A 27,225-nucleotide genomic window follows, 5' to 3' on the forward strand; every position below is an offset into this window, starting at 1 on the left:
GAAAATGTATATGGAGAAGAGTAACACGCAATCTCGAGACTATATAAACAATTTCAACGAATCATTTCTGCTTATGTATCATCTCCGTAATGGCCAACTTCTCCGTCACCACCGCCGTGCTCTTCTGCTTCTTCACCCTCTCGCTCGCTCTGACTACGCTGAACACGCCGGAAGATGACGACGTCGCCACCGCAGTTTCCACCCCCCTCCCTGATGCCAGTCCCGCTACCACGAGCGATCAATCCGTGCCAGTCAACGCCGATGACAACCCTCTCTCCCTGTCCACCGCCCTCCCGTTGACCAAGATCTCTCTCCGCCCGTTCTACCGTCTATTTTCGAAATTCCCTTGCCACCACCGACACAAGTTCTACAAAGATGATCCGATGAGACCCCTCGAAATACCCTACGGCAACGACATGCTAGTTTCCTCCGGTGAGAACAGTGAATTCCAGGATCCGAAAGCTCTGCACGGTGGATCGTGGCAGCAGGTGAAACTACACCACCATCAACACCACCAGCACCACCACCACCACCACCACCATGACGAGAGCAGTGACAGTGAGAGTGACAGTGACAGTGATGATGAAGATGAAGACGATCGGATCAAGAAGATGGTACTGAAACGCCGGCATTTTGGTGGATTTGATGCGGAGAAGAAGTTGAAGATACTAAAGAAGCTCTTCCGCCATGAAAACGCTGAGGAAGAAGAACATCATCACAAGTGATACTCATAGGAAATTTAGGGTCCGCTTCCAGTAAGTGTCACTAGTCCAGACGCAAGTTTTGAAATTACCCTGAGCCTGAAATCACAAATAAGATCGTTAGAAGGGGGCTAGAGGGTGTCCTGGCGTAGCTCCTCCGACGCTCAAGTCAGAGACTGAGGATATATGGAGAGCAGCTAAGGGTGCTGCTGAAAACAATATAGTGAATGAATAATCATACGCTCAAACCTGGTATTTATAGGAGAATAACTGGGTTGCTCATGGGCCTTCATCTGTGGGTCCTAGAGATGGGTCGGGAGTTTGGGCCTGATCTTGATGGGTTCATCCATGGGTATCACCAAGAAAGAGAGAGATGGTTTCATGATTCGCGTGCGCAAATTTTTTGACCATTATTTCTAGATTGCGTGTTTAATTATTGTTGGTATCGCTAAAGTGAATTAATAATATTTCGAGTTGGGTTTTTTTTTTTGTTTGAATTTCTATGTGGAACTTGTCATATGTTGTACTTGGTCCATTCTGTATTGATCTTCTTCCTGCACATGAGAGTTAATGTTCTTGTATTTGTCAAGAGTTCTGTTCGATTAAAGCTAGATATTTTCAAAATAATTAATCTGGTTTGACGTAGCTCAATTATCTGTTATAGGATTCCATTGAGTTAAATAAAAATACTTGAACAACCCAAATATGTATTTTTAGGATGATATATTCAATCATTTCAAAGAGCTAATGTGATCTAGCGTTAAGGGCATCTCCAATAATAAACTTCATCATCAAATTTATTCCGTGTCACATCACTGTCACATCAAAAAGTTAAAAACCTCATTATTTTTAAACCTTTTCACCCCAATCATAAACCCAAAAACACAATTTTTGTAGACCCCACTATCAAATCACACATTCATCTACTCATTTTAATTTACTAGCTTTATTTTTTACTTTCACTTATATATTTGACTAAATATATATTTATACTAATCAATTTAATTTTCAAAATTATTTAATTAATCATACATTTTTTTTTATAATTTAGCAAATTTGAAAAATTTATAAAAAAAATAATAAAATAAAAACATCATCGAAATTTTATTGAGAACTTCAACAAATTCATCCAATATTGATGGTAATTTTTATCCATATGTGGATAGCAAGAAAGAAAATGTAATGGTGTAAATTGAAAGAAAAATGATAGTGTTGGGTAGAGAATGAGACTATGCCTATTTATAGCCAAAAATGGAATAATTATTATTTTTATTATTTTTTAAATGAAATAAAAAAAATTATGCAAAAAAAAAAAGGAATCGAAATGCATGCAAAAAGAAATGAACAATTATATGAGTTTGTGCGAGCCATATATCAAACTAAAGAAATAATAAAAAAAACAAAATTTTGGCACAACTTTTTATATTGTGGTGGATGGACCCTGTTTATCCTATAAACCTTGAACCTACAATTCTCAATGCAAGGTTTTTTGTTTGATAAGGTTTATTTTATAAACCTCATGCCATGAACCTCCCATTGGAGGCGCTCTAACAAATATTTGATTTGATAAATCATCTTGTGGCACATATCAAAATCAAATTAGGAGAAATAATTGAGTGGACCTTGGCGACGACCACATTCTGATCAATTTTGGATGGAAGCATCCATACCTAATATAAACTTTGGACTTCTGAAACACTTGTACTCATCTCCTTTTTGAAATTCATGTTTTTTCATTTACTCATTAATGATATGAAAACGTCTGTAAATAACGACGATTGAGGTCTGTAAGCATACATCTAATGAAAATATAAATACACCATCTGCATAGAGATTGAAGTGCGACGACCACATTCTCAATTTTGGAAAGAAGACCAGCATATATAACCTCAACTTTAGACTTTTGAGATGTGCGTGCTCAACTTCTTTTTGACATTCATGCTTATGCATTTACTCATTGATGGTATGCGAAGATCTATAATTAGCAATGTTTGAGGTCCTTACGCACACATCTAATAACAAGACACAAATACATCATCTACTTAGGTCTGAAGTACTTAGAAGACTTCAAACAATGTCAACACCTCAACCTTGCCAAATTGATACCCGGAAAGAATAAATAGTCACAAAGCCGCACCTTAGTGCCTAGAATCGTGCGGAAATAGAATTGTTCGAGTTTTGAAAGGTAAAACACCCACCTTGTGGTTTTTTGAGGATTTGGGGGGCAACTTTAAGAGGGGATTATCATATATTGAGACACATCAGACACGAGATAATATTGGAACAACACTGACAGACGACTAAGAGGAGAGATTGAAGAGGAGAAAATTGGCACGAAGAAGGATAAAGCCTCATCCGGGGACGGAGATGCAACGTCTACCTTCGTCTTATATCTCTCTCTCTTATATACTTGAATGATGTTCAAGAACATTATTTACATTTATTTTAACTCTGTTATGAACTAATTACATTGTCTAGAGCACGTAACTTGATTTGAAACTATGGTTTTGATATTTTGATTTATATATTTGAAACATCCGTTCAGTTTATTTGTGTGTTCCTTTGTGTTCAATTAACTGATCACTAATTGAATCGCTATATTTATTTGAAATATGGCATTCGAAAGAGAAAATTTTGAATAGGACCATAAGATTATACATAATTGGTGCTTATAGAGTTTGGAAAACATATAACTCAATTGAAACAATCGCAAGAATTATTGTGTTGTCTATCTTATTTTTTTTAATGATTTTTAATAAGAATATTAGAAACAATATTAAACAATAAAATTTTTACTTATCACTTGGAAAAAAGGAGTAGGAAAAATTGAGAACTTTTGGCTAATAAATTAGAACAACTTATGATATAAACATCAATATGAATTAAACATAGTGGATAGTCAAGTGAAATCGAATTTATATATCAAAATTATTACTTTGTCTATCATTGATTAATTGTGCGGTCTTCATTTTACGTACCAATCTGATTTTTGATTTTCTAAATAAAATTAAAATTATTTTAATTACAATAATTAGTATACTATTAAATTATCTATCCTCTGCGAGACGATATCTGTACAATATTAAAACTTGACACCATATATTTTTGGTAAGAAATCACAACGACAAAAAAATTAACAAAAATATGTAGAAAGAGAAATAACTGCGTCCAAATCTCTTCAAACATGCGTAGAAATCAAGAAAGTGAAAAAAAAGTAAATGAATTATGACTGTAATACATATGATTTCGAAATAAACGTAAACTGAACATAACTGACATAAACCTAAACCAAAACCAAAACCAAAACCAAAACCAAATTAATCCGTTTTTTATGCTTTATATATGGATTACCACAATATACATATGTGTGTGTAGAAATTGATGCAATAAAATTTAAGAAAGAAGACGAGCAGACACCCATTTCCTGCCGGCTGGTTAGCTCAGGGCATGGCCATGGGATAACATGATCTGCAGCCCCGCTCACAGCCGAACACCACCACGCAGTGGCGGAGCCACATGCTTGTGTACCCGGACTTTAGCCCGAGTGGCTCAATTTTTTTTAAAAAAAAAATTATATGTAGATTTTGTATAATTTTGGAATAATATGATATTAGTTCGAGTAGATCAATTTAAATATTAAAAGATTTTAGAGTTTAAAATTCTAGACCGATAGCTCTGGCACGGAAAATTTTTCGACCCCAGGCTACCGTGGAGATAAATATTTTGACAGGCAAATACCTGTAATGGTGCATTCTTCAGACCATAAATCAATCCAGGTTGTTGAACTTTCTCACCCCACACATCCTTGATCAAGACATTCTTAATGACTGGAAGGGCGTTTTGATTATATCCCATGTCTGGATGATCGCCGACATCCCATCCCCGCTCTTGATGGCTACGAGGTCATCTCCAGTCGATATGTAGGAGTCCTCAATGGATACATTGAAGGTAGAGTCTGTATCATGAGGATCATCGTGCATTTTTTATATCTATATATGCTCAAGTAATGTTTGTGGCAACGAGTATGATCAAGAGCCCGGACCCAGAAGACAGTATATATGGGAGATCAAACACTCAGATGATAAGTGATGAGAATTGAACTCAGCGGAAGGGCGAGGGAATAATGAAAGAAATTCCAAAATATATTTGTTGTTCTTTTAAAATTATGAGTTCCACTCTTCAAAATACACTGAATCACCTCAAAGGAACCGGCCATCTTGTTCACAAAACCAACTCTTGAGCTCGCGGGTAATTTAGACAAACATGTTCTCGTATTCAAGAGCCTACCTGGATCGGTTCCATCGGTGTTGGGAGAATTGGCATGGGCCACCAAGGTAACATAATGAAATGACCACATTGCTGAAAAGTGAAGAGGGGGATGGAAATGTAACTAAAAAAGAGACTGTTACTGTGATAACTCTATTTAAAGTACGTTGTTTTCTTGCCGATTATTACCTGCAACAGACAGGGTGTATGTTCTACAAGGGTGAGTTCTCGAAGACTAGATTGGAAATTGTTATATTTCTTGAGTTCATCAATTCAATTAGGTTTGGCCTGGTGAACTCAAGGGTTCTTTGCCACCTCATGTTCCACCAAATGTATTCCCATCAATCGTCCTGTTTTCACCTTCAAACAAGCATAAAAATGAGCTAAAGAGAGCATCTAACAAGATGGTTTCTTCCTCACTTGACTATAATTTGGTTTAGAAATAATGTAGAGTTTCCTTGAAGGTATCCATGAGATATTCATTTTTAGTCGACCCCAATAAGCGAGAGCTTCCGGACAAGGATGGTCCTAGGCTTTTGATCCGAACCATATCGCAGGGTCACCTTTGACATCTCTAGCAAAAGAATCGTTTCCACTAACATGTTAGATAATGTTATTGTACATAATGACCTGTGATAATGACATCATGCAGGTCAGTTCCATGGATGAAGCTCATACACCTTCTCCCCGGGCGTTCTCTTCCTCTACCATATGAAGGCAATGGAGCTATTAAAGGCCAGTGCTTAGTATCCTAAGACACATATGGACACAACGTTTATTATAGATTTTTGGCATTATGAAACTTTACTTTATAATAAGAGAAACGNCAAAATTAATATATGAGTTACATTGTATTCTTGAAGTGTGTATAGAATGTTAATTTTGTCTCTAAAATTGCATATATAGTTATAAATTTTTCATATATTTTTTTGTGATACTATAATTTATTACTTAATTAGAAATGACATTAAAAATATAATTACAAAATTACAATAAAATCATTTGAAAAAAATGTAGAGAGAGAATTAAAATGATAAAACATTTAAATGTAGTATAAAGATGAGTTATTTGATAAAAAANCTTGTTCACAAAACCAACTCTTGAGCTCGCGGGTAATTTAGACAAACATGTTCTCGTATTCAAGAGCCTACCTGGATCGGTTCCATCGGTGTTGGGAGAATTGGCATGGGCCACCAAGGTAACATAATGAAATGACCACATTGCTGAAAAGTGAAGAGGGGGATGGAAATGTAACTAAAAAAGAGACTGTTACTGTGATAACTCTATTTAAAGTACGTTGTTTTCTTGCCGATTATTACCTGCAACAGACAGGGTGTATGTTCTACAAGGGTGAGTTCTCGAAGACTAGATTGGAAATTGTTATATTTCTTGAGTTCATCAATTCAATTAGGTTTGGCCTGGTGAACTCAAGGGTTCTTTGCCACCTCATGTTCCACCAAATGTATTCCCATCAATCGTCCTGTTTTCACCTTCAAACAAGCATAAAAATGAGCTAAAGAGAGCATCTAACAAGATGGTTTCTTCCTCACTTGACTATAATTTGGTTTAGAAATAATGTAGAGTTTCCTTGAAGGTATCCATGAGATATTCATTTTTAGTCGACCCCAATAAGCGAGAGCTTCCGGACAAGGATGGTCCTAGGCTTTTGATCCGAACCATATCGCAGGGTCACCTTTGACATCTCTAGCAAAAGAATCGTTTCCACTAACATGTTAGATAATGTTATTGTACATAATGACCTGTGATAATGACATCATGCAGGTCAGTTCCATGGATGAAGCTCATACACCTTCTCCCCGGGCGTTCTCTTCCTCTACCATATGAAGGCAATGGAGCTATTAAAGGCCAGTGCTTAGTATCCTAAGACACATATGGACACAACGTTTATTATAGATTTTTGGCATTATGAAACTTTACTTTATAATAAGAGAAACGTAAAGAAGAGCTCCTTGAGTTCTAACAAACGAGGGCCATCACGGAGAGTCACGGAGACAAAATTTCCATAGTAAAAGGGTGATGGACAACACAACATTACAGAAGGGAAAGAAAAGGATAACTCCATCAAACCATAGAAATGAAAATCAAATTTTTATCTGCTATACCAATTGATGCATCACGAATATCAACACATCATCTGGCACCTACTCCTTAATGTTCTTCACAGAGAGTAGGATCAAAGAAAATAAGGAACTTATCAATAAATATTTGAAAATAGGTAAAATTTCGGACATAGGAGCACACTTCGTTCTTTCCCTCCTTGCCTTTGGAGTGGCTTACAGAAGAAAAAGAAAATGAAAGAAGGCTCAATCCAGTCATGGGGAATCCTATGTCATTCATGTTTCCAAGGCATGCAATAAACCTATCAAATGATGAGTTGTTGCTCATTGCTCTCAGCTTCTTGTTTCGATTCAGCAGATTTATTGAGCCCCAATTCACGTTTTTTCTACACGGTTTTATTTGTACTTGTTGTGAGCTATCATATTACTAGTTTGGATTAGTTATTGGTTAGTTTTTAACATCTCTTTGTAGGGGTTGATGGTATTTTGGATTATTATATTACACTTTTTTGTGCTAGTCATATTATTTAGTTTGATATTTGGAATAGGCTTATTGTGGAGAAGGCTTAAATGTTCTTTTATCGTTTGTCATGTATACGACTTTCTAAACAAGCATTTGAAGGTTTAATTCGTCAATGCTCAAATTTCTGCAACTCAATCTTATCCCGCAGACCGTTACGACATGTACATTTAACTTCTCATTCTAAGGTCCTGTTTTTGTAAACATGAAATCCCAAGCATTCCAGCAACATTTCTTCTTTGAATGAAATATGGTTAATGACTCTGCACATTATTAAGAATTTGAAGAAAGAGGTCATGATTCATAAGAAAAACCTACTAAATATTTAGGAGCATACACTGTGCATGAACAAAGTAGTCATTGAAAAGATGTATATGACCCTCCAAAGGAATTCTACTAATAAATTGCTTGGAGTGGTTTGTAAACCGTTTTCGCATTCTTCATCATCCAATAAATCTCCAATTGAAAAGGTAGTTAAAATTGATTTCAACTCATCATCAGAGGAATATAGAGCCTCGTAATTACGAATGAAATACGACATTACCAGAAATTGGTGAAAAAAATTATATTTGTATGAGATCAATGATATGGGTTGATATTGATGACATTATAATATGATTTTATACTAAAAATATATAGCCGTTGGAGGAATATAGTCATTGTAAAAATAAAAGTATTACAAAGAATGATAAAAAAAAATATTGAGGAGAGAGAAAAAAATAATTAAATATTAAAACATGGCAAATTATAGGGAAAGTTGATGTACTGTGTAGTGAAAAGTGGATATCTAAATTCAATAAAGTAGTTTTTACCCTAAATTATACATTTTGGATGTGGAAGACATATGGTGTGGAAGTTTCAAGATAATAGGAAACTCATCGTGGATGTTTATATAGTTTAAAATGTATATATATAACCACATTGAAGATAATGAAAGAACAATCATTTGCATATATCGTTTGATAGTAATATCTAAATTAATATTATATAGTAAATTATATTTATCACTTGAGAAATTGAATATAAATAATTAAGTATTCTTGACTAATAATGAGATGATTTTATAAATGCAAACGTCATTATGAATTAAACATAGAAGATAATCAAGTAAAATCGAACATTTAGATTCTTTGTCTCATTGAATTCTTATTATTAACGTTGGCTTGATTCTAATTTGATTTTTAAATAATTGATCCAAATTATTCTTGAATTTTTAAATAAAATTATGATTATTTCAATATATTTTTAAATATCACACATCTGGTAGGAACAATATTTTATTTATCATATATTAGAATTTTACAAGGGCAGTACGAGAATAAGGGGACTTCAAGAAATGAATCTTCCAACGGCTTTTGTTTGTTTCAGCCCAGCTAGTACAACTGTCCAACTAACTTCTTGTTGGATTCTTGTGTTAACAAACTCGGCCTTATTGATTTTCTTATTTCGGGAAAAGGTTTTTTTTTCTTTCTAAGCAATTATTGGTATATCATGTGTAAAAATTGATTTTGTAACCATACAACTCTAATTAATTGAGATTATGTTATTATTATTCTGGATTAAATATAAAATATATATCGTGGTCATATCCATTTAAAGATCTAACGCCTACATTAAATCTAATGAAAAGATCCATCACTAAATATATCTGACACGNCAAAGTTGAAACAATAGGTGTATTGTCTTTTCCAAAAGGAAAGTTAAAATGAAATGATAGTGAAGTAAAACTCAATGTTCAAAATAAAATAAAACAAAATAAATAAATAAAACTCTCCAATCGGACGAGGTGTTCTGGTATAACAATACCAGTACAATATACTTAATTATTTAAACATGAATAGTACACAAGAGACATCAAGCACAAATCATTTTCATTTTCTAATTCTTTCTGCGTTTCAACTTAAGTTATGAAATGAAACGTAATAACAAATCACCGAATTTCTCCACATTCTTTAACATGAAATAGTATACATACACAGAAAGGACCTTCCAAACGAAAATCGATAATATTTCACCAGCTTAAGGAGTTATTTGATTGCTCAATTTTGGCAGCATATGAACTTTCAATCTCTTCCTGCTTGAAAATAGAGCCCGTTAGGCCTTGCGAGTAAAGGTGAATGCAGCTGAGAAATAAAGGTAAAGTTCTGGTTTTGATGTACCTTGCAGGACTTGAGCAGTGGCTGCAAAAAAGATGACCTGAAAATTTTGATCGACTGTCCCAGCATGCTGTTTTCCAGTTCTGTCATAGGACAAAAGTCCCAGAAAAATGTCAAAATATATCGCATTGCAGTCGTGTTATGAATGTGAGGTAGAGCTAGGAAACATTGGCAGCATACCATCCTCGCCATCTGATCGCAAAGCTCCCATGTTAAGTTCTTCAAGAAGCTGCAGATTGATCGAAAAGTGAATGAGTCGTAAAACTTCAGTCAATACAGCACTGACATGACATGTAAATAAGTCCGAATCATCCCTTCAAAACCATCAATGTCTGAATCTAATAAGACTTGGAAAACTAGGATCTTTTCAAACTTCAGGTGTTATTGGAGTAGGCAGCCTAAACATATAACACAATTAAATCATCGTAGACAATAATTTCCAGGCCACTATCAAGTCTGACGTTAGTATTGTTTTCCTTCACTGTACAGATGAGTCATCCTTATCTATACCTCACGATAAACCAGGAAACTAACAAACAAAAGATGTAGTAAATTAAATCCAGTGCACAGAATCGACAAGTTACTGAAAACTTTCTATGAGAATTAAGCTTGAGATGGCTAGTGCAATCACTTGATCACATAATTCCATCAGAACATTAACTCAGCATGTAGTATGTATCTGGAAGGTAAATATTCTGATTCGAGAAATTCTCCCAACAAACATTGACCCCACAGCAGAATCTGAAGCTATTTCAAAGGAGTTGATGAGAACATTTACATCAACCATTAATTTAAACTGCCTCTAACTTGCCGAGTACTAAGATGTCTGGGCATTTTATATGACAACTTGCAACACAAAATCAAAACAAAAATTCAATGTAATTTCCGAGCCATAAGGCAGGTTTCGCACCTTTGAAAGGGTTGGAACAGAAGAGGGATCAAATTTTTCACAATGCTTGGGATCGATGGGAACACAAACATGACCTAGAGGGAACAAAAAAAAGAGAAAAATATATGCAGTCAAAAATGAGACCAGAATGCTTCAAGTCAAGTATCTTCTTTGCATTCATATCCTGGCAAATCTCTAACTCGAAACAAAACTATATTCAGAATAAAAACCTGTTTTTGGGTGTATGCAGAATGGTGCTTTCAGCAAGTGATTCATGTGCTTTGAAACCTGAGATTGTAGCAAAAATATTTCATGTGAGCGATGATCATATAGGTACTGATTACTGAATGGTAAACTAAGTTACATAATTAGTTGGTTGGCGTCATAAGAGCCAGTTAATACAAAAATTATGACCAATTCACAAGTCTCAACTTACTGGAATGTAAATCATTGGAATAGAGAGAAAAGAATGTTTCAAACCTCCATATCAAGTCTTGGATAGGTAAAAGAGAATACAATCTCTTCTACGCATCTACGGATACCCGGTAACTGAAAATGTAAGGCAATAAGTCTCAGGATTCAGACAAATCATCATATACATCTTGAAAAAGCTAGCTACAATAATGTTATGATAAGGAAACTTGATAATGCTTTCCTTCGGTTAAACTAGAAGAATATACGGTAGGCTTATAAGAACAAGTAAAAGAAATTAGAAACTGAGAGGTAACTGGATCAAGCTGCGAACATTTCAACGTTTATCTTCTAAAAAGTCCAAAACACTCGAATTAGTCATTTAAATGGAGGGAGCCAATCATCAAGTATCTCGTTTCTTCTAGAGTTTGTTGTTTTTATGGTTGTAGTTTCCTTTACTTGCTGTGACTTCATAGAAAAAATAAAATGCTAATAAAATGTCAGGAGGCCTACCTTCTGTTTTCCAGATTGCAGAAGGTGTTTAAGATGCCCCCATCTAGCAATATTAACATCATCTCGAGAGCGCTTGTTATCCTGCCACTTACCTCGCAGCTCAGAAGTAATAGCTGCATAACTTGGGAAGTAAATAACTTAACCAGGAAAGAGAAAAACAATAAGAAGTCATGTTAGCATACATTCATCGGGAATCATTGCCAGTATCTTTTCACATTTTTCCTCATCCGAAAACAATTGTTGAGTTGAAAGCACTTTTCCTTCAAAAAAGTCTTTCAATATAACAGTGTATGATCTCCTGCAACACCACAACAAAGAGTGTAATTGGTGGTATGGAACACATTTAATTAATAAATCATATGCATCATACTTACGCTAAGAAAGGATGAAGTGAGAAATCACCCTCAAGGGAAACTTTTTTAAGGCTATTTTCATTTCCCTGAAGGAAAAAAACACTTTTAACACAGAACACCATATGTTGAATAGACAGCTGAAAGTAAGTTGTTCACAATGAATGTAAATAACCTTGTGGATGTGTAAATATTCAGCAATAGCAGCCCTTTGATCATTTCTCAACCTAGTATTTAATAGAACTTTAGTTTGCATTTAGTAGCTAGAAACTGTAGATCAGCTGAAATAATCCCAAAATAATGCACCATTACTCACCTTCGTGCTTTCCCATCACAAACCCAACAACGAACACCACGACGACCACTGTATACCCATAAAATGTGCTTATATCCAAAATCATCTGCAGAGAGAAGCATATATAAGGATAGCATGGACATGGACACGTTAAACAAAGCATCCAAATGAACTCAGACAAGCATTTTTGCTTTTGTTGCAGAGAGAGTTGCTGAAGAAACGATCAACAGAATGGCTGAATTTATTGTGTTGACGAACAAGAGCAAAGGGACTTAAAAGTGAAAGTCACATCAACAGAAGACAGAGTAAACCCATCTTAATTATTATATACACACAATAAGAAACCCCGTAGATGTTAAGAAATGGAAAGTTTAATTTTCCAAATCATAGTACAATCAATGTCATGCATCCTTAACATCAGAGTAATTAGTCCAGAAGAAGTTAAAATGAGTAACATATTATTGTTTTTTCTCTACAGGTCTGTAGATTAAGCACCCACATATATTACCAGAATAACACCATCTTTATACGACTGAACATTTACCAGAATGGAGTAAAAAATTCTTGTTTGAGTTAGAGCTCAAAGCAAGGATAAAAAGACCCAAACTGGTTCCGTTCTCCGACTACGATCAGTCACTTAGTAAGTCTTCTATATAGTTATTTCTAAAGAGTTATCATCAAAGAATTCTCAATCGGCGAAGGACGATCCTCTCCGAGACAAGTACTTTGCCTTTGTGGAGCCGCCTGGATTGCCTGATCACTACGCACCTTTGAGTTCCCGGGGGGAGTTGCAAAGCTAGTTCCCGAGTAAGTTGCTAAAGCAAGAGGGCTCGCGGGGATATGGTTAGGATCCAGGATTGAGCTCCCCTCCCTTCAAGAATTCTTGTTTCATACTGGTACCCAGGCGGTGAATCAAAAGCGAAGGAGGAGGCCCATTTTTTTTTTGGCTGGACTGAAGCCGGAATACGAGCTGATCAAAGTCCAGATCCTTGCACTGTTTCGGCTATTTATTTGATAGACGAATGTGCCCCGCCCGTTTCCTTATTTCTTTGATAACAGAGTTGGCTATTTTTGTGGCATCGATTGTACAAGTTCATGAAGAAGTAATTTGCATGTTTGGCATGTATTTTTTGCTTATCATTCCCAACAAATACCACTCTCATTCTACCCATCATAACTTCAAAATGATTGTTGAACCATTTGAATATTTTTTATAATGTTTCACTTCACACCTCTAAGTGCTGTATCAATCACTTTTATAGCTACTGTCATCAATGGCCAGCATTCTGAGCAGACATCAGCTCCCGAACAGCAATATCTAACATCGTCATAATCCGATATATCCTACCAGACAAAACAAGCAGGGGTCAAATCTATGCATCCTTAAAAATGGTTACAGTTGCGTTTTGGATAATATTTTAACAATCAAATCACAAGTGTGAGAAAACAGTGACTTACTATGTCAAATATAAGTTCTCTCTCCACTGGTGTGAAAACATTATCACCAGACTGGGAATAAGCATGCCTCTTCGCAGGCTGCAGCACAAAGTGAAACAATATAGATGGCGAAGAAAAGAATAAAAACTATTACACTGACACGAACATGAAAAAAAAAATCAATTTCAAAGTGTTAAGGTATAACTATTGTCTAATACAATTCGACATTTTTTTAATTCATAGTATCCTATATAATCCTACGGTAAAATTTTCCAGCGAGATCAAAAAAATAAGAACTTAGATACCACTACCACCAACCATCTATACAAATGTTAAATAAGCTATACTTACATCCACACTATAAACAGGACCTATGTCAATTTTGAAAGGGCATTTCTCCTTTATGGCCTTTTCCAGTTCAGCAGTACTGTTGAAGGACTGAAACCGCAAATATATGTCATTATCCAAAGTAAAAGAAAATTCTCTTCGCCCAAAGTAGGAGTGATCACACCCAGGATGTTTTCCATCTACATGTAATCAATCAAAACACATAGTTCGAAAAAGTGAAGGGAAAACAATAAAGAAACACGAGTAGCTATAAATCATGCTAATGAAAAATGAGGATCACCGTTTCCATATGACATCCATTTATGCATATCAGCGTAGGGAAAAAACTTTCCTGAAAAGATTAAAAAAAGCTTCAGATATTTTGTTTTAAAAATTACTCTTTTATTCGAGGAAAAAGCATCTTAATGATCAAGATCATAACTGCAAGCATGTGTTTCAACTTTCAACCAAATGCAGTGATGCAAATTCAAGAAAGAATTATTCATTTCAATTCTAGAGATGCGCTTGATTTTTCCGCCTGAGCAATGGAACGAAATCTCCATCCAATCCAATATTATTTCCATGAACATCCAAAAAATCAAAGACGAAGATTCAGTCCAATATTTCCAGCAGTTTTACCCAAAAAGTGCATAGGAGGCAACAGGTAAAATCATACAAATCAAATTAAATCGCTCAAATCAATGAAGTTAACAAAAAGTAAGGCTCGAAGCAAACTCCACAAAATTACCATAGTAAATTTTGAGGAAATTGGCATTGAACCCATCAGGAATTTCATTACTAGTCTTTTTCTCTGCTTTAACGCAGTCAATTTCCACATCTTCCCTTTCTTCCAGAACTCTTTCTCCAACCATTTCAGAAAATTCAATTTGCCCGCAAAGCACGCGTAGAATACGGATCAATTGGTCCCAAACAACAGATAGAAAACTAGATTTTATAACCCTAAGTCTGAAAAATTACAGCTGAATATCCAAAATCACGTGCAGATTAGCATTCATATAATCAGATGAACTTACGAACAAGAAAATGAGACGGCGGACCTTCCGTCTTTGAAAAGGCTTACGAACGCCGCTCCTTATGATAAAGAACCAGAGCCAATCGGAAAGGAGGTAAATTTCCCTCTCTAAAAGTGGAAGCCCTTGGAATGAGCCTGAAGCCGCTCTTCTTGCTTTTATGGTTAATGAAAGATAGGTTTGAGTGCCCGTTCTTCTCGGCTAGAAAGAGGGCTTCGAAGACCTTGCTCCGCCGGAAGCAACAGCGAAATACAGATCAGAAGGTGGAGACGGAGGTGTGAAAATGGCGGGAAAACACGAGGGAGGGGGGGATTTGGCGGGTGAAGGTTGATTCGGCTAATAAAACAAACTAAATTACACAACTGTCCTCGAAGTTTAATTTATTCACTGATACACCCAAAACATTGTATCGTTCGGTCTTTCCTATTTCGGTAAGTAAAATTAATTATTCAAATTCAAACACTTCTCTTTTTATATTTTTAAAAATAATTTATATGTTGCAAGAATATTTTATAGTTGTCTATTTAACGTGTCACTTAAATTCAAATTTAAATAAATATTACTATATTAACTATTACAAATTAACTTAATAAAATATTAATTTTCAAAACATTATTCAATTTATATATGATATATTGTGATTGTATAATTTAAATCAACATATAGATAATATATTGTGGGTAATTTATAAGTTTGAAGATGTGTTGCAAACAGAAAAATACATAAGTAATATAATTCAACAGATAAGTAAATTCAGCAAAAGCATATTTGCAGATGTTCGCGCTTACTCAGGAGACCTCATCTAATTCATATAGATCAACCAATATCAATTTGAAGAGGCATTTGATAAAGAAAAATGAACTTAATGTCATTCGACCGTACTGAATAATTTTTTCTTCTGAACTTTGAATATTTTCTTATTTGGTCAGACCCAATAATAAGCAATCATATGATTCAGAGAATGTTCTGGGCACAAAGGAAAAATTAATATGAGTGCTCCAAAGATTAATTATCGCATTCTACATTGAATAAAAACAAAAGACACATGACATCGAGTACTATTTTGTTATGGTCTTACTACGAACAATTCTAGCCGTTCAAATTTGAACATTGCAATCACTCTATATAAGGCCAATTCAAGACTCAAATACGATTCTATGAACTGCTTATATAATTTCATCTATATGAGATTTTCAATGTAAAATAAAGCTTTGTTGACATAGAATCAAGCACAAACATAAAGTTTTATATGATCTATTTGAAGGATCTTTGTTTTAATTTTCGACTCAAAGTGAATTAAATTTGTATCATTTAGAGTGTGGGTATATGTAAATGAAAAAAATAGTCTTTCTGTGCAGATTCCTGAAGGTTGTGAAAGGTATACTAGCAATTTCACTAAGGCATTTGGTAAGTCATGCTGAAGTGCATAGAGCAATTATTCTAATTATCAAATTCTATTGGTGAAATAATTCTTGAAACCGAAAAATGAGAGATGTAGAAGTGTTTTGCCCTTAATTAAAATTCCATAAACAATTTATTGTGTTATTCCTTTTCAGCACATCATTTATTGTATCTGTCAATTGTTTTAGGTTTGCCGATTTTGATAATCTTTTGGTTCACTAATTTCGGCTGGACTATTTCCTCACATTTATTCGATAAGTTGTATGTTGCACTCAGAAGTTAGAGATTTGATATTGTTAGGATCAGTTAGGGGGATCATCGTTGAGCTACAATAGCTCGGTTCTTGAAATATTGAACACTGATGAATTAAATCGATTTTGGTTTTAAAACCAAGCAGAAGACACTCGAAATAATCCTTCGTAGAAATCGATTAAATATTTTGTAAAGCATTTAAAAAATATGCAAGTTGAATGAGTAAAAAAAATTTTAGTTAAAGCATTTTATCAAACACTTTGTATGCAATATTTTGGTATTTAAAAAACACAAAATGTTTCAACAATGCATCTTCAAAACAGTGGAAATAATAAGTAAATGCAATAAATAAATAGACACGAATTTGTTTATGGATGTTCGGAGACTTCAAATGCTCCTACATCACCCTTTCTTCTCATTGGGAAGGATTCACTAGAAAACTTTGATTTATACAACTATTTGTATAAACTCACTCAGCTTAGGACTTACACTACTGACTAATTGAACTCCTAGCTCTCAAAATTGTAGGCAGCACATCACAATCAGCATATTGTTTAATGTCTCATATGCAAAGACTACATACACAAGTGTATTGTCTTTGTGCAAGACTCACTCAATTAATCTTTGAAGTTCAACTCTCTTGTATATGTGTGAGTGATTGTATGTGAGGAATTTTTTCTTTACAGTGTACATCTCAAATGTATCATCACACATGCGTTTGTTCTCTCAACTAGCTAATTTCTTCATGCTAACTGCCCATGCTTTGAATCTCTTTCAAAAGATTTTGTTTGATCTTCAATATGTTAGATCCGATCGCCCAAAAAAATAGGGCTGAGCGACCCTTATTAGATCGAGGCTTATCTCAATGAATTCAAGGCTCGACAAGATATGAAAATACCACATAAAATATCATGACAGATAAAACATCCATAATAATCATATGACAAGTAAAATTCAACACATAAGCTTGCATGCAAAGCTAGATATCTCAGTCAGTATTTATGTACCTCTATTATAGTGCTACAGTACTATACTGGTTGTCTACTCGTTCCAAGCCTATATATTATCAGATAAACACTATTACTCCTCAGATATGATTATAACTCATACAGTATCCCTCAATCATAACTAAGGCCCTCAGATTATACATTCATCTATCGTCAGCCCCTTGTGTTCGATAGTTTTTCACTTCTTTTCTACGCTGACAGATCTTCCGAAATTGTTTTGAAGCTTGTCGGAATGAATACAAAAGTCTAGAATTCACAAACACTTGAGATTACGCTATATAAATGAGTGTGAAATTATGATTCTCGGATGGCATATTTATAGGCTGAGTTTAGAAGCTCTAAACTCGGATTCCCGTGCAAGATGGAGAGAGAGGAGGGTGAAAGAGTGAAATTTATATTTTAGGGAGTTGAAAAAAAGAAATAAATCATAACATGAGAATTGAGAGCAAATTTGTGATTGAGTTTGAGATTTTGGAGCAATTTCCTTATAATATATATTTTTTTGGTTAGGAGTTACATGGTCATCTAAAAATTTAAAAATAAGAATAAAGATAAATAAATATTTTTAAATTTTTTAAAGATTTTCAAAAGTTGATAACATATGCGAGTTAAATATAAGTTCCAAATTTAGTAAAGTATGTTTTTATTAAATAAAAATTGAGTATTTTGTAATTTGATAGATGTATTAAATAAAAATTGAGTATTTTGTAATTTGATAGATGTATTTTTTAAAATTAAAAATTGTTACATCAAATCACCAAAAATAGTTACTTTGTGGCCTCGTGCATTGTAATATAAAATAGTAAGTATAATATATATGTGCGCTTATCCGTTTGATTACGTGAGGGTCGAAATGAATAAACGTGACAAAATTCGTTAATCAAAAAATTAATTAGTTGCACAATCTCTTGAATTTTGATTTACAAAAATAAATTTAATTACTCGTTATGATATATGCTTGCATATATTATTAATAAAATGAGATATAATTAATTCTATTGTTTCTATTTTTAGTAGCAATTTATTGGCCCGCTTCTAAAATTGAGGTATGACACACTTTAAAACCATCAAAACACAATATTTCATTTAAAACTAAGAGTGTCTGATCCGTCAAACCGACACAGTTTGACCCGAAAATTTTACATTTTAAAAAATATATATATATTTAATAAATATTGCTTATATTTTTATATATTATATATTTGAAAATATACTTATGGTATATTTATAAATATACAAAATTAATTTTTATTTTTTATTATTTAAATAGTTATTTATTTGATTTAATAAATATACTTTAATTTTCTATCATTAGTCTTTCATATTTAATTATGAGAGATTTTGTTATTATGTATATAAATTAAAATATTATTATTATTATTTATTCAATTTTGTATAATTTTTTAAAAAAATGAAAAAAAAGTGAAAATGGGGTTGAGTTGGGTTTGGGTTGTGAGTTTTGGGATTGGTTTGATTTAGAGTTGAACACTTTTAAGTAGTGTTATGCGTCAATCCGACCCGATCCACACGAGATGACATCCCTGTTTAAAACACTTCTTCTTATAGTACAACAGCAAGTCAGCAACCTTTTCACAAGCACGACAAAAAAACAAGCTCAATCCAAAATGAACTTTACCACACGTAAAAAACACATCTGAAATTCCTAGAAAACCAAGAACATGCCACAAAACATTACAAAAAAAGGACCAAACATGGAGCTACGAGTTATCACGTACAATTGTTGCATCTTTTATTACTGCAGCAGTACGACGATAACTGTGATATTATCTCTACTGCCCTTTGCAATGGCCAACTCGACTAGGGTGGCAGCCGCGTCCGAAGCACAGCGTCCCTCTGACTGCCGGCTCCCTAGTCCCCCACGGAGACTCTTTTCAACAACATGGCATGCTAATTCGTTGGATACCGTGTCCCAAAGCCCGTCCGTTGCTATTATTAGGAAGTCATCGGATTCGGTTCGCTTCGTGACCGTGACTTCCGGCTGGGAGCTGATGTATGGTTTCAAGTGATGATCGCCTGTTGGTGGAGACATACATACAGTGTGTATATACTAATTTAATACAGTAGTACTGTAAAATATTTAGAAATTAAAGAGTGGATTATGTTATTATGTACCTATGGACCTTGAAGTGGGAAGAACCCCTTGCACACGCCAACCCTTCTGGTTTATGATACTTCCTCCCGCAGCCTCAACCCTCTCCTTCTCGTCTGGTCGCTCGGGCTAAATATTCACAAAAGATACAAATATTCGAGAATTTTAAGGAAACACATTGTGAAATGTGGATAAAGGTGACGTTATTTGTTAAGATTGGAACTTGGATCTAACTCAACCCCAAAAACTAGTTCAAGGGGAGAAGATTATCCAAAACCATATATACAATTTTCAGATATTTTATCCAATCGATGTGGGATAACTAACCTTACTAAAATAGAGGTAATAAGATTCATTATCCTATGAAAAGTCAAAACAACATGAAACTAGTGTGAAATTAAAATCGGGATTTTCTCAGCGCCTTGTCGGCATTTATTATTACTAGTGTTTCGCGATGATATACAATGTGTGACATATTAAATTTTTTTTTTTGTGTTTGATAATTTTTATTTAAAAAATATATATTATTTTATTAAAATATGATACTTATAAAAATTTATTGAGATATTTTGACTTTTTAGATAAATTAAAGAAACAATAGAAAAATGTATAAAAATTACTATTAAATTTACACTAATAAAATTAACTATATTTATCAATGTTAAAAGAGTAAAAAAAATAACTTTTTTATCACATACATACAAAGTTAGTTAATAATAGTTGCTTACAAAACATTATCATATTACATAGATAAAATGTTAAATTATTAAATTTAGACAAGGTGGATGCCAAAAATTCGATAAAATGTTAAATTATTAAATATAGACAAGGTGGATGCCAAAAATTCAAATTAAAATCTTGTATTTTTAAATCACACTATATATTCTGTGAAAATAAAATCGAGGGCCGAGATTGTAATGTTAAAAAAATAAAATAATATATATTATATTTAGATAAGGGGTCTAGAATGTTTTTCTTTACACTTCATAATTTGGGAAATAAATAAATAAATAAATATTGCAAACCAAAAACTCAAAGTAGGACGAAAAAGGGAACCTTGTGATCACTAGACAAAGGCACCGGAGCTCCACCTCGACAGAGCACCGCCCTGGAATTACCGCAGTTTGCAACCACCACATCCCCACTCCCCACCAGCACCACCACCGCCGTCGTCCCCATCATCCTCTTCGCCACCGCCGCGCTACTTGCTCCCACCTCCTTCCCCTTGCTCTCCTCGAATTCCTCGTCAATTCTACCAAAACAGTCCTCCATTACCGTCTTCCAATCAAAATCATCCTCCTCCGGCAGCTTCTTCGCGTTCTCTATATACTTTTCCAGACACTTGTGAAGCCTCTCGCTGCACACTTCGGCCACCGTAGCCCCGCCGTGACCATCATACACCGCGAAAAACGAGTACTCATCGGCGAGACTCCCCTGTGGCGCCACAGTTACTGCATCCTCCATCACTCTCCTCCGGCCCATCATCGAAACGTGTCCATATACTAACCCGCGGGTTTCATTCTCCGGCGTCCCTTTTCCGTGTTCTCCTTCTTCTTCTTCCTCCGCCGGGGACGTCTTCGTGTTCCTTGGATAGGATTCGAGCTCTGGCGTCAGAGCCGATTTTAATTTCTTAATTTCGGACCTTCTCTGACGAGGATGTTGCGTTTCTTCAGAGCAGAAAACCATCTCCTTGCTCGAATCCGCCATCATTTCCGTCGCTAGAACATGGGTGGCCCAAAGCTCATTATATGTATAGTTTTTTTTTTTTTTTTTTGTAACAAATATACATTTAATTTCATTGGAAATAAAGTTCGTCGTATTAAAATAAGAAATATTCTTTATTTTTATTTTTTCAGAAACAAATATATATTTAGTACTTTCATAAAATAATTTTTATAAAAACTTTCTAATATAATAATTTAAAACAATTAAATCTCTTTAATTTATTCGATATTTTCATAAGTGCATAATTTAAAATTTAAAAAAATATAACAAATACGAGTATCGTTCTCACATAAATTGATATATGACAAATTTATCTAAAACAATATTCTTTAATTAACTAAAAGGATAAGAAAATTAATTAATATTGAAATAAGGATGAAACACATATAAATTCAAATAATAAACAAATAATTGTTAAAATCTAAGTTCACCTATCCCTTAAACTTTTTTAATGATTGAATTTTAATTCATAAGTCATGCATTTGACGAGATTCTCTAACGTAGAAATAAAATATGTCAAGCTATATTAGTCTAATTAACAAAATGCATTAACAAAATGTTCTTATGATATTTAACAATTGCAATCAAATTAACAAATCGTGTAATCTTCTAACTTTCGATTTATTGGACGATGGCTAATTTTAATTTTAAGTCAAGAAATTAAGTATTTTAAATTAATTACGAATTTTAGCATTTAAAGGCTAAAATTAATTTATCGAGTTAAATAAAGACGTTAAATATTTTGATTAGGAAATTTTTAAAAATTAGAGATTTAAATACGTTCACTTGAAATATAATATTTTAATAATTATTTTTATGACTTAATTAATTTAAATTAGTTAGTATTTAATAATGAATAAAATTTAAAAATTGTAGAACTCTTAATTTGTCAAATATTAAATTAATTGGAGGACATAATTAATAATTTAAAATCCTGATTAATTAACCTAAACACCTAATAATATTCTAAGCAATATATATATATATATAAAAGAGTCATAGCCCTAGTTCCTTCACAGCACACGATGATGTTGGGGTGATGTTGATCGAGCAACACCTACCAGTCTTTAGATGATTCAAGAGATAAAGCATAAAGTAAAGTTGATACAACAGCGGTTGATAGCAGCTCAAGATAGGAAGGATGCCTATACTGATAAAAGATTGAAGATCCTTAGAATTTCAGCATGGCAAACAAGTATTTTTGAAAGTTTCTCATTTTCGTTGCCCAATACAATTTGGTATGAAACAGAATTTTACATTGAGGTATGTCGGTCTGTATGGGACATTGCAGCGAATAGGCACTTTGGATTATCGTTTGGCTCTATCTCTATCTTTATCTTGGATTCATGATGTATTTCATGTGTCGATGTTGCCGAATTATGAGACAGATCCTTCACATGTGCTGGAGATTACTGAGGTTCAGTTAAATCCTGGTGTATCTTTGTATAGAGACCCGTTTTTATTATGGATCGATCTGAATGGAAGCTTCGTAGTAAGCTCATACTGATGTTGAAGGTTCAGTGGGAACATATCCACTAGGGAGACAGAGCAACATACGAGGAGCTATGCATCTACTTATTTTAATGATATGATGTATTGTTATTTACATATGTTTTTATTCTTGTTACTTAATTTAGATTTCAAAATTCTTTTAAAGGGATAGAAGTGTCCTGAGAAGTACAACAATTTTTTAATTTAGTAATGTGACATTACTAAATAATTAACAATGTTTATAATGAAATATGTCATATCATAGTAATATGAAGTCCAAATGAGGTTAAATTTGAATATGAAGTAGAAAATATATGAATAAATAAGTTTCATCTTTTGAGTTTTGAAAAATTTAATAGTTTTAGTTGTCGAGAAAAATATATATGTTTTGGAGGGATTAAATATTATATATATCTTTTATTATATAATATAAAATTTATAATATTAAAATTGAAAATTAAGCAAGATTCTCAAATTTCTTTTCGACTTCGCGACTTATCGATTTATCCAATAGACGAATCGACATTAGTTTTGGGATTGTTGAAACAAGCTCTTCAATTTGAGGCATAAATTTCATATTTCTGGATATGAATGGAACTCTTAAATTTTTGAAATAAATCCGATAAAATGTTAATCATAACGAATCTGAATATTGTTGGATTATGTATGATTTTAAAGAAGAATAGAAAATTATAGTTGAATTATTTGGAATTATTCCCAAATTACTATAGCAAGGAATTTTAATAGTTGAATTGAAACAAGGGAGCGACGTTTGTTGACATTATTGGTCATGATATTAGTCTTTGTACATAAACAACATAGGGATGTTTGGATAGTACGAATGAGTTAGAGAATATTCCTATTATAATTAATTTCAGTTATTATCTTATGTTGTTATGCATTATGATGATTTTTGTTGTATATTCTCACCCTTCGGGCCTGTTTTTTTAGAAGGTTAAAGGACTAGTGTTGGAACATGATAGAGGTGAAAGACCAGGTGTGTCTAGTCAAAGTAGTTTTGTAATTGACAGTGGATAGAGATAATATAGTTTATTGTTGTATTTGATTTGTATTGTGTAATGATTGTACTGTCTTATATATGCTGATGTTAATAGTGTGTTGAATGCACTCATTTTTTCGTATATGTATTATATTATTATGTAGTCGAAATAAAATTTTATGCAAATTATGTCACATATTATATGATTACGTGACTAGGTTTGGTGCACCACAATATATGTTACGAAGAGACTTAATCTCGCCACCTGATAACCCTCGTGGAGTCAATAAAATGTTAGAACATAGAACCTCAGTGTTGTCCCGAGTAATAAATATTAATGGTGCACAACTATAATCACAGTCTTATCAACTCGATGAATGATAACAACTTGGAAAGTTTGAGGGAAGATAGTTGAGTGAACTCCTCGTATAAGCACTCATATGTTTGTTTGAACATCTTTATGTTTCTATCAATGAAACATGGTATACAACATCATATATATATCAGTCTCGAACTCAAGCGGCCCTTGTCCTTCTTTAGGGAGTTCCACTCAACTAAGAACGATGTTTAGAATATAAAATAACTAAAATATTTGTTTCATAATCGCTATCCTATGTACGATCTTATATTTCTGATAATGCAGTATACTCAATGTCTTTATCCATGCAGTCTTCATGGATATACAGATAAATAAATGTCAGAATGAATAAAAAATAAAATATATTAAAATAAAGATAGTTTGTTACAAAGAGTCTATAAAACCCCATCCAACGGTTTTTTTCATGGAATATACTCTTAACATATGGAACATAGCTTTCAGCATTCAATAATTGAAAATCCTCTCTCTCAAACCTAAAAATTGGTAGTCCCCTTGTCCTAAATTTTAGGAATTCGTGTGTCGCTTGTCCTTCATCTCAATACATAATCTCACTTGTTTTATAATGCAATAAAGTGAGGGAATTCAGATTCCAATCGTGGGCCTAATTTAGGAGTTTACAAAGAGATTAAATAAAAGAGTTATATTCATAGGGATTTACGAGAACTGTATCTTTGCTTAAAATCCAAAATTGTTGGTGCCAATACCAAAACGTGATTCGTTTGGAGGTAAAATAATAAACATCTTATAAATGGTTTACTAATGCATTAGATGATTGTTACAAGCATCCAAGTCTTCCGCTGTCCCTTGGATGAGAGAGACGCAATTCTCAATACCATTTGACGGGAATATAGATCTTCGTGTCACACCGACCCTAGAAATTTTATTTTTTAACTTATTTATTTTTATAAATAGATTTTAGTTATACATTTTAATTCTTATTTATTAAATATTTCATTTGAGCTATATTTAAGTATTCAAAAAATAATTTATTTATTGATTCTTATATAAAAAGATCACGTAAAAACCAAATAACACATGATGCGCATAAATAACTTTGCTCCAGTTAAGACAAAATGCGCATAAATAACTTCAGCAGTTTTGTGATTTAGTCAGTTGTTCTCAACAAGGAATACACCAACAAAGAAGTTGACCTGAAAGTCATGTAAGCACTGGCCAAAAAATGGGATGAAAAGCCACTGATATGAGGTAATTATAAGATTTTAACAAAGTGGAACTACATAATTTGTTTGTAAATATGAAGGCATATGAGTTGAGTTCGAAACAAGAGGTGAAGGAGAATCTTCCTCCAGTCATCCAACCAAAGACTTATCAGCAAATGTTGAACCATATCGTGAGAAGAATTATTAACAAATCAGTAACTATGAGATGTCTCTGTTTGTGAAGAAATTTGGATGATTTATGAAGAAGAATCAAAGAAAATTTCCAAAATCAAAACAAGAGTTACAAGAAGGATTCTTCTGAAAATGATATGGCATGTTTCAATTGTGTAAAGAAATTACATTTAATTGTTGAGTGTTCTAAGACAAAGAAAGATGATTAAAAAAGCATAAAAAAATTCAAAAGAGGTGATAAGGGTACCCACATTGGGTTATACACCCACTCTCCAATGTGAGTGGGCGTGTGGGGCGTTCATACATATGAACGCCCCTGTGTCAGTTTTTTTTTTAAAAAAATTCGATAATTAGCGACGGTTTGTGATAAACCGTCACTATTTGCGACGGATTTTAAAAAACCGTCGCTGAACGCGGGCCCCACACACGTGATGAATATTAATTTAAATTTCAAATTTGTATGTTTTAAAAAAAAATTCGAAAAATAAAATAAATTAAAAAATAATGTTAAATGATTTTACTTATTAAATATATAAAAACATATTATTATTAATATAAAATAATAATAATTCAAATTTCTTAAAAATTTGAAAGTGAATATATTTAATTTAAAGTAAGAGTAAGATGAATGCGTGGACAGCGGGACCTAGAAATAATGAGTGTGAATGTTAAAATGATTGGGGGGATAGATGTGTTAATGTAATGTGTATGTGGCATGTGGACCTTATGATTTTTGATGAGGTATTGGGTGTTACGGATGTTCTAAGAAATTTAAAAGTGATAGAAATGCAATGATTGCAAAAAAAAAAAGAAAGAGAAATGGTCTGACTTAGATTCTGAGTCTTCTGGTTCAGATAGTGAATCTAGGAAAAGTGAAGATGAGAAATTTCAATGCCTGATGGCTTATGGTGAAATAAAAACATCAAAGAATGAAGTATTCAACTTTGACATTGAAGAATTTACAAGTATCTTGTTAATGCATTGCATATAAGAGTAGAAGAGCAATCTATACTTTATCAATCATTCAAAAAAGTCAAAACTGAAAACAGAAGCTTGATTGACCAAAGCAATAAGTCCGACTTTTTATAGGACAATTGTGAGGAAATTAAGGCTGAAGTGAGTAAGCAAAGGAAATAAAAATGAAAGCGTAAATGAAGATTACCATATGCTACTAAATGAGAACAAAAATTTGGTTTTACTGGTAAATGCATTGAATAAATATTTTTTTGTATGGAGAAGATGTAAGAGTTACAAAATCAATCTAGAAACATGACTGATCCCGGGTTTAGTAACAATTTCAGCACATATTCTGAAAATAATACTCAATCACATCTGGACACATGAAAATGTAGGGGTGTCAAAATGCGACACGACCCGTCAATCCGACACGACTCAACACGAAAAAAAATCAGGTTCGGGTTGGGGTTTTTCGGGTTCGGGTCGGGTGGGTTCGAATTAGTGCCAGGTTAGACGAGTTTCGGGTTGGGTCGCGGGTTGACCCGAAATTTTTTTTTTTTTGAAAATATTACCTATA

The 27,225-nt window shown here is 33.4% G+C and overlaps 3 protein-coding genes across 3 annotated transcripts; 1 reads left to right on the forward strand and 2 right to left on the reverse strand.

The window, feature by feature from the left end:
• The first annotated feature begins 10 nt into the window (after positions 1 to 10).
• On the forward strand, positions 11 to 1,352 carry LOC140988173 (uncharacterized). Its single transcript, XM_073457146.1, has 2 exons — positions 11 to 718; positions 1,061 to 1,352. The coding sequence occupies exons 1-2, from the start codon at positions 90 to 92 to the stop codon at positions 1,119 to 1,121; spliced, it is 690 nt and encodes a 229-aa protein (XP_073313247.1). The 5' UTR covers positions 11 to 89; the 3' UTR covers positions 1,122 to 1,352.
• An 8,058-nt stretch (positions 1,353 to 9,410) lies between these two features.
• LOC140988673 (uncharacterized) lies at positions 9,411 to 15,274 on the reverse strand. Its single transcript, XM_073457711.1, has 16 exons — positions 14,692 to 15,274; positions 14,245 to 14,295; positions 13,968 to 14,143; positions 13,638 to 13,715; positions 13,412 to 13,523; positions 12,201 to 12,285; positions 12,060 to 12,111; positions 11,909 to 11,973; positions 11,717 to 11,832; positions 11,535 to 11,647; positions 11,091 to 11,159; positions 10,841 to 10,898; positions 10,632 to 10,705; positions 9,902 to 9,950; positions 9,725 to 9,804; positions 9,411 to 9,639 (listed from the first exon to the last, which is right to left on the reverse strand). Exons 1-16 carry the CDS (start codon positions 14,813 to 14,815, stop codon positions 9,577 to 9,579), a joined length of 1,365 nt encoding a protein of 454 aa, XP_073313812.1. The 5' UTR covers positions 14,816 to 15,274; the 3' UTR covers positions 9,411 to 9,576.
• Positions 15,275 to 19,171: 3,897 nt separating this feature from the next.
• On the reverse strand, positions 19,172 to 21,506 carry LOC140988666 (probable protein phosphatase 2C 8). Its single transcript, XM_073457704.1, has 3 exons — positions 20,801 to 21,506; positions 19,768 to 19,873; positions 19,172 to 19,668 (listed from the first exon to the last, which is right to left on the reverse strand). Exons 1-3 carry the CDS (start codon positions 21,452 to 21,454, stop codon positions 19,388 to 19,390), a joined length of 1,041 nt encoding a protein of 346 aa, XP_073313805.1. The 5' UTR covers positions 21,455 to 21,506; the 3' UTR covers positions 19,172 to 19,387.
• Between the last annotated feature and the right edge of the window lie 5,719 nt (positions 21,507 to 27,225).

The sequence above is a fragment of the Primulina huaijiensis genome, chromosome 11 (genome assembly GCF_012295235.1).
Source record: "Primulina huaijiensis isolate GDHJ02 chromosome 11, ASM1229523v2, whole genome shotgun sequence".
Lineage (NCBI taxonomy): Eukaryota > Viridiplantae > Streptophyta > Magnoliopsida > Lamiales > Gesneriaceae > Primulina > Primulina huaijiensis.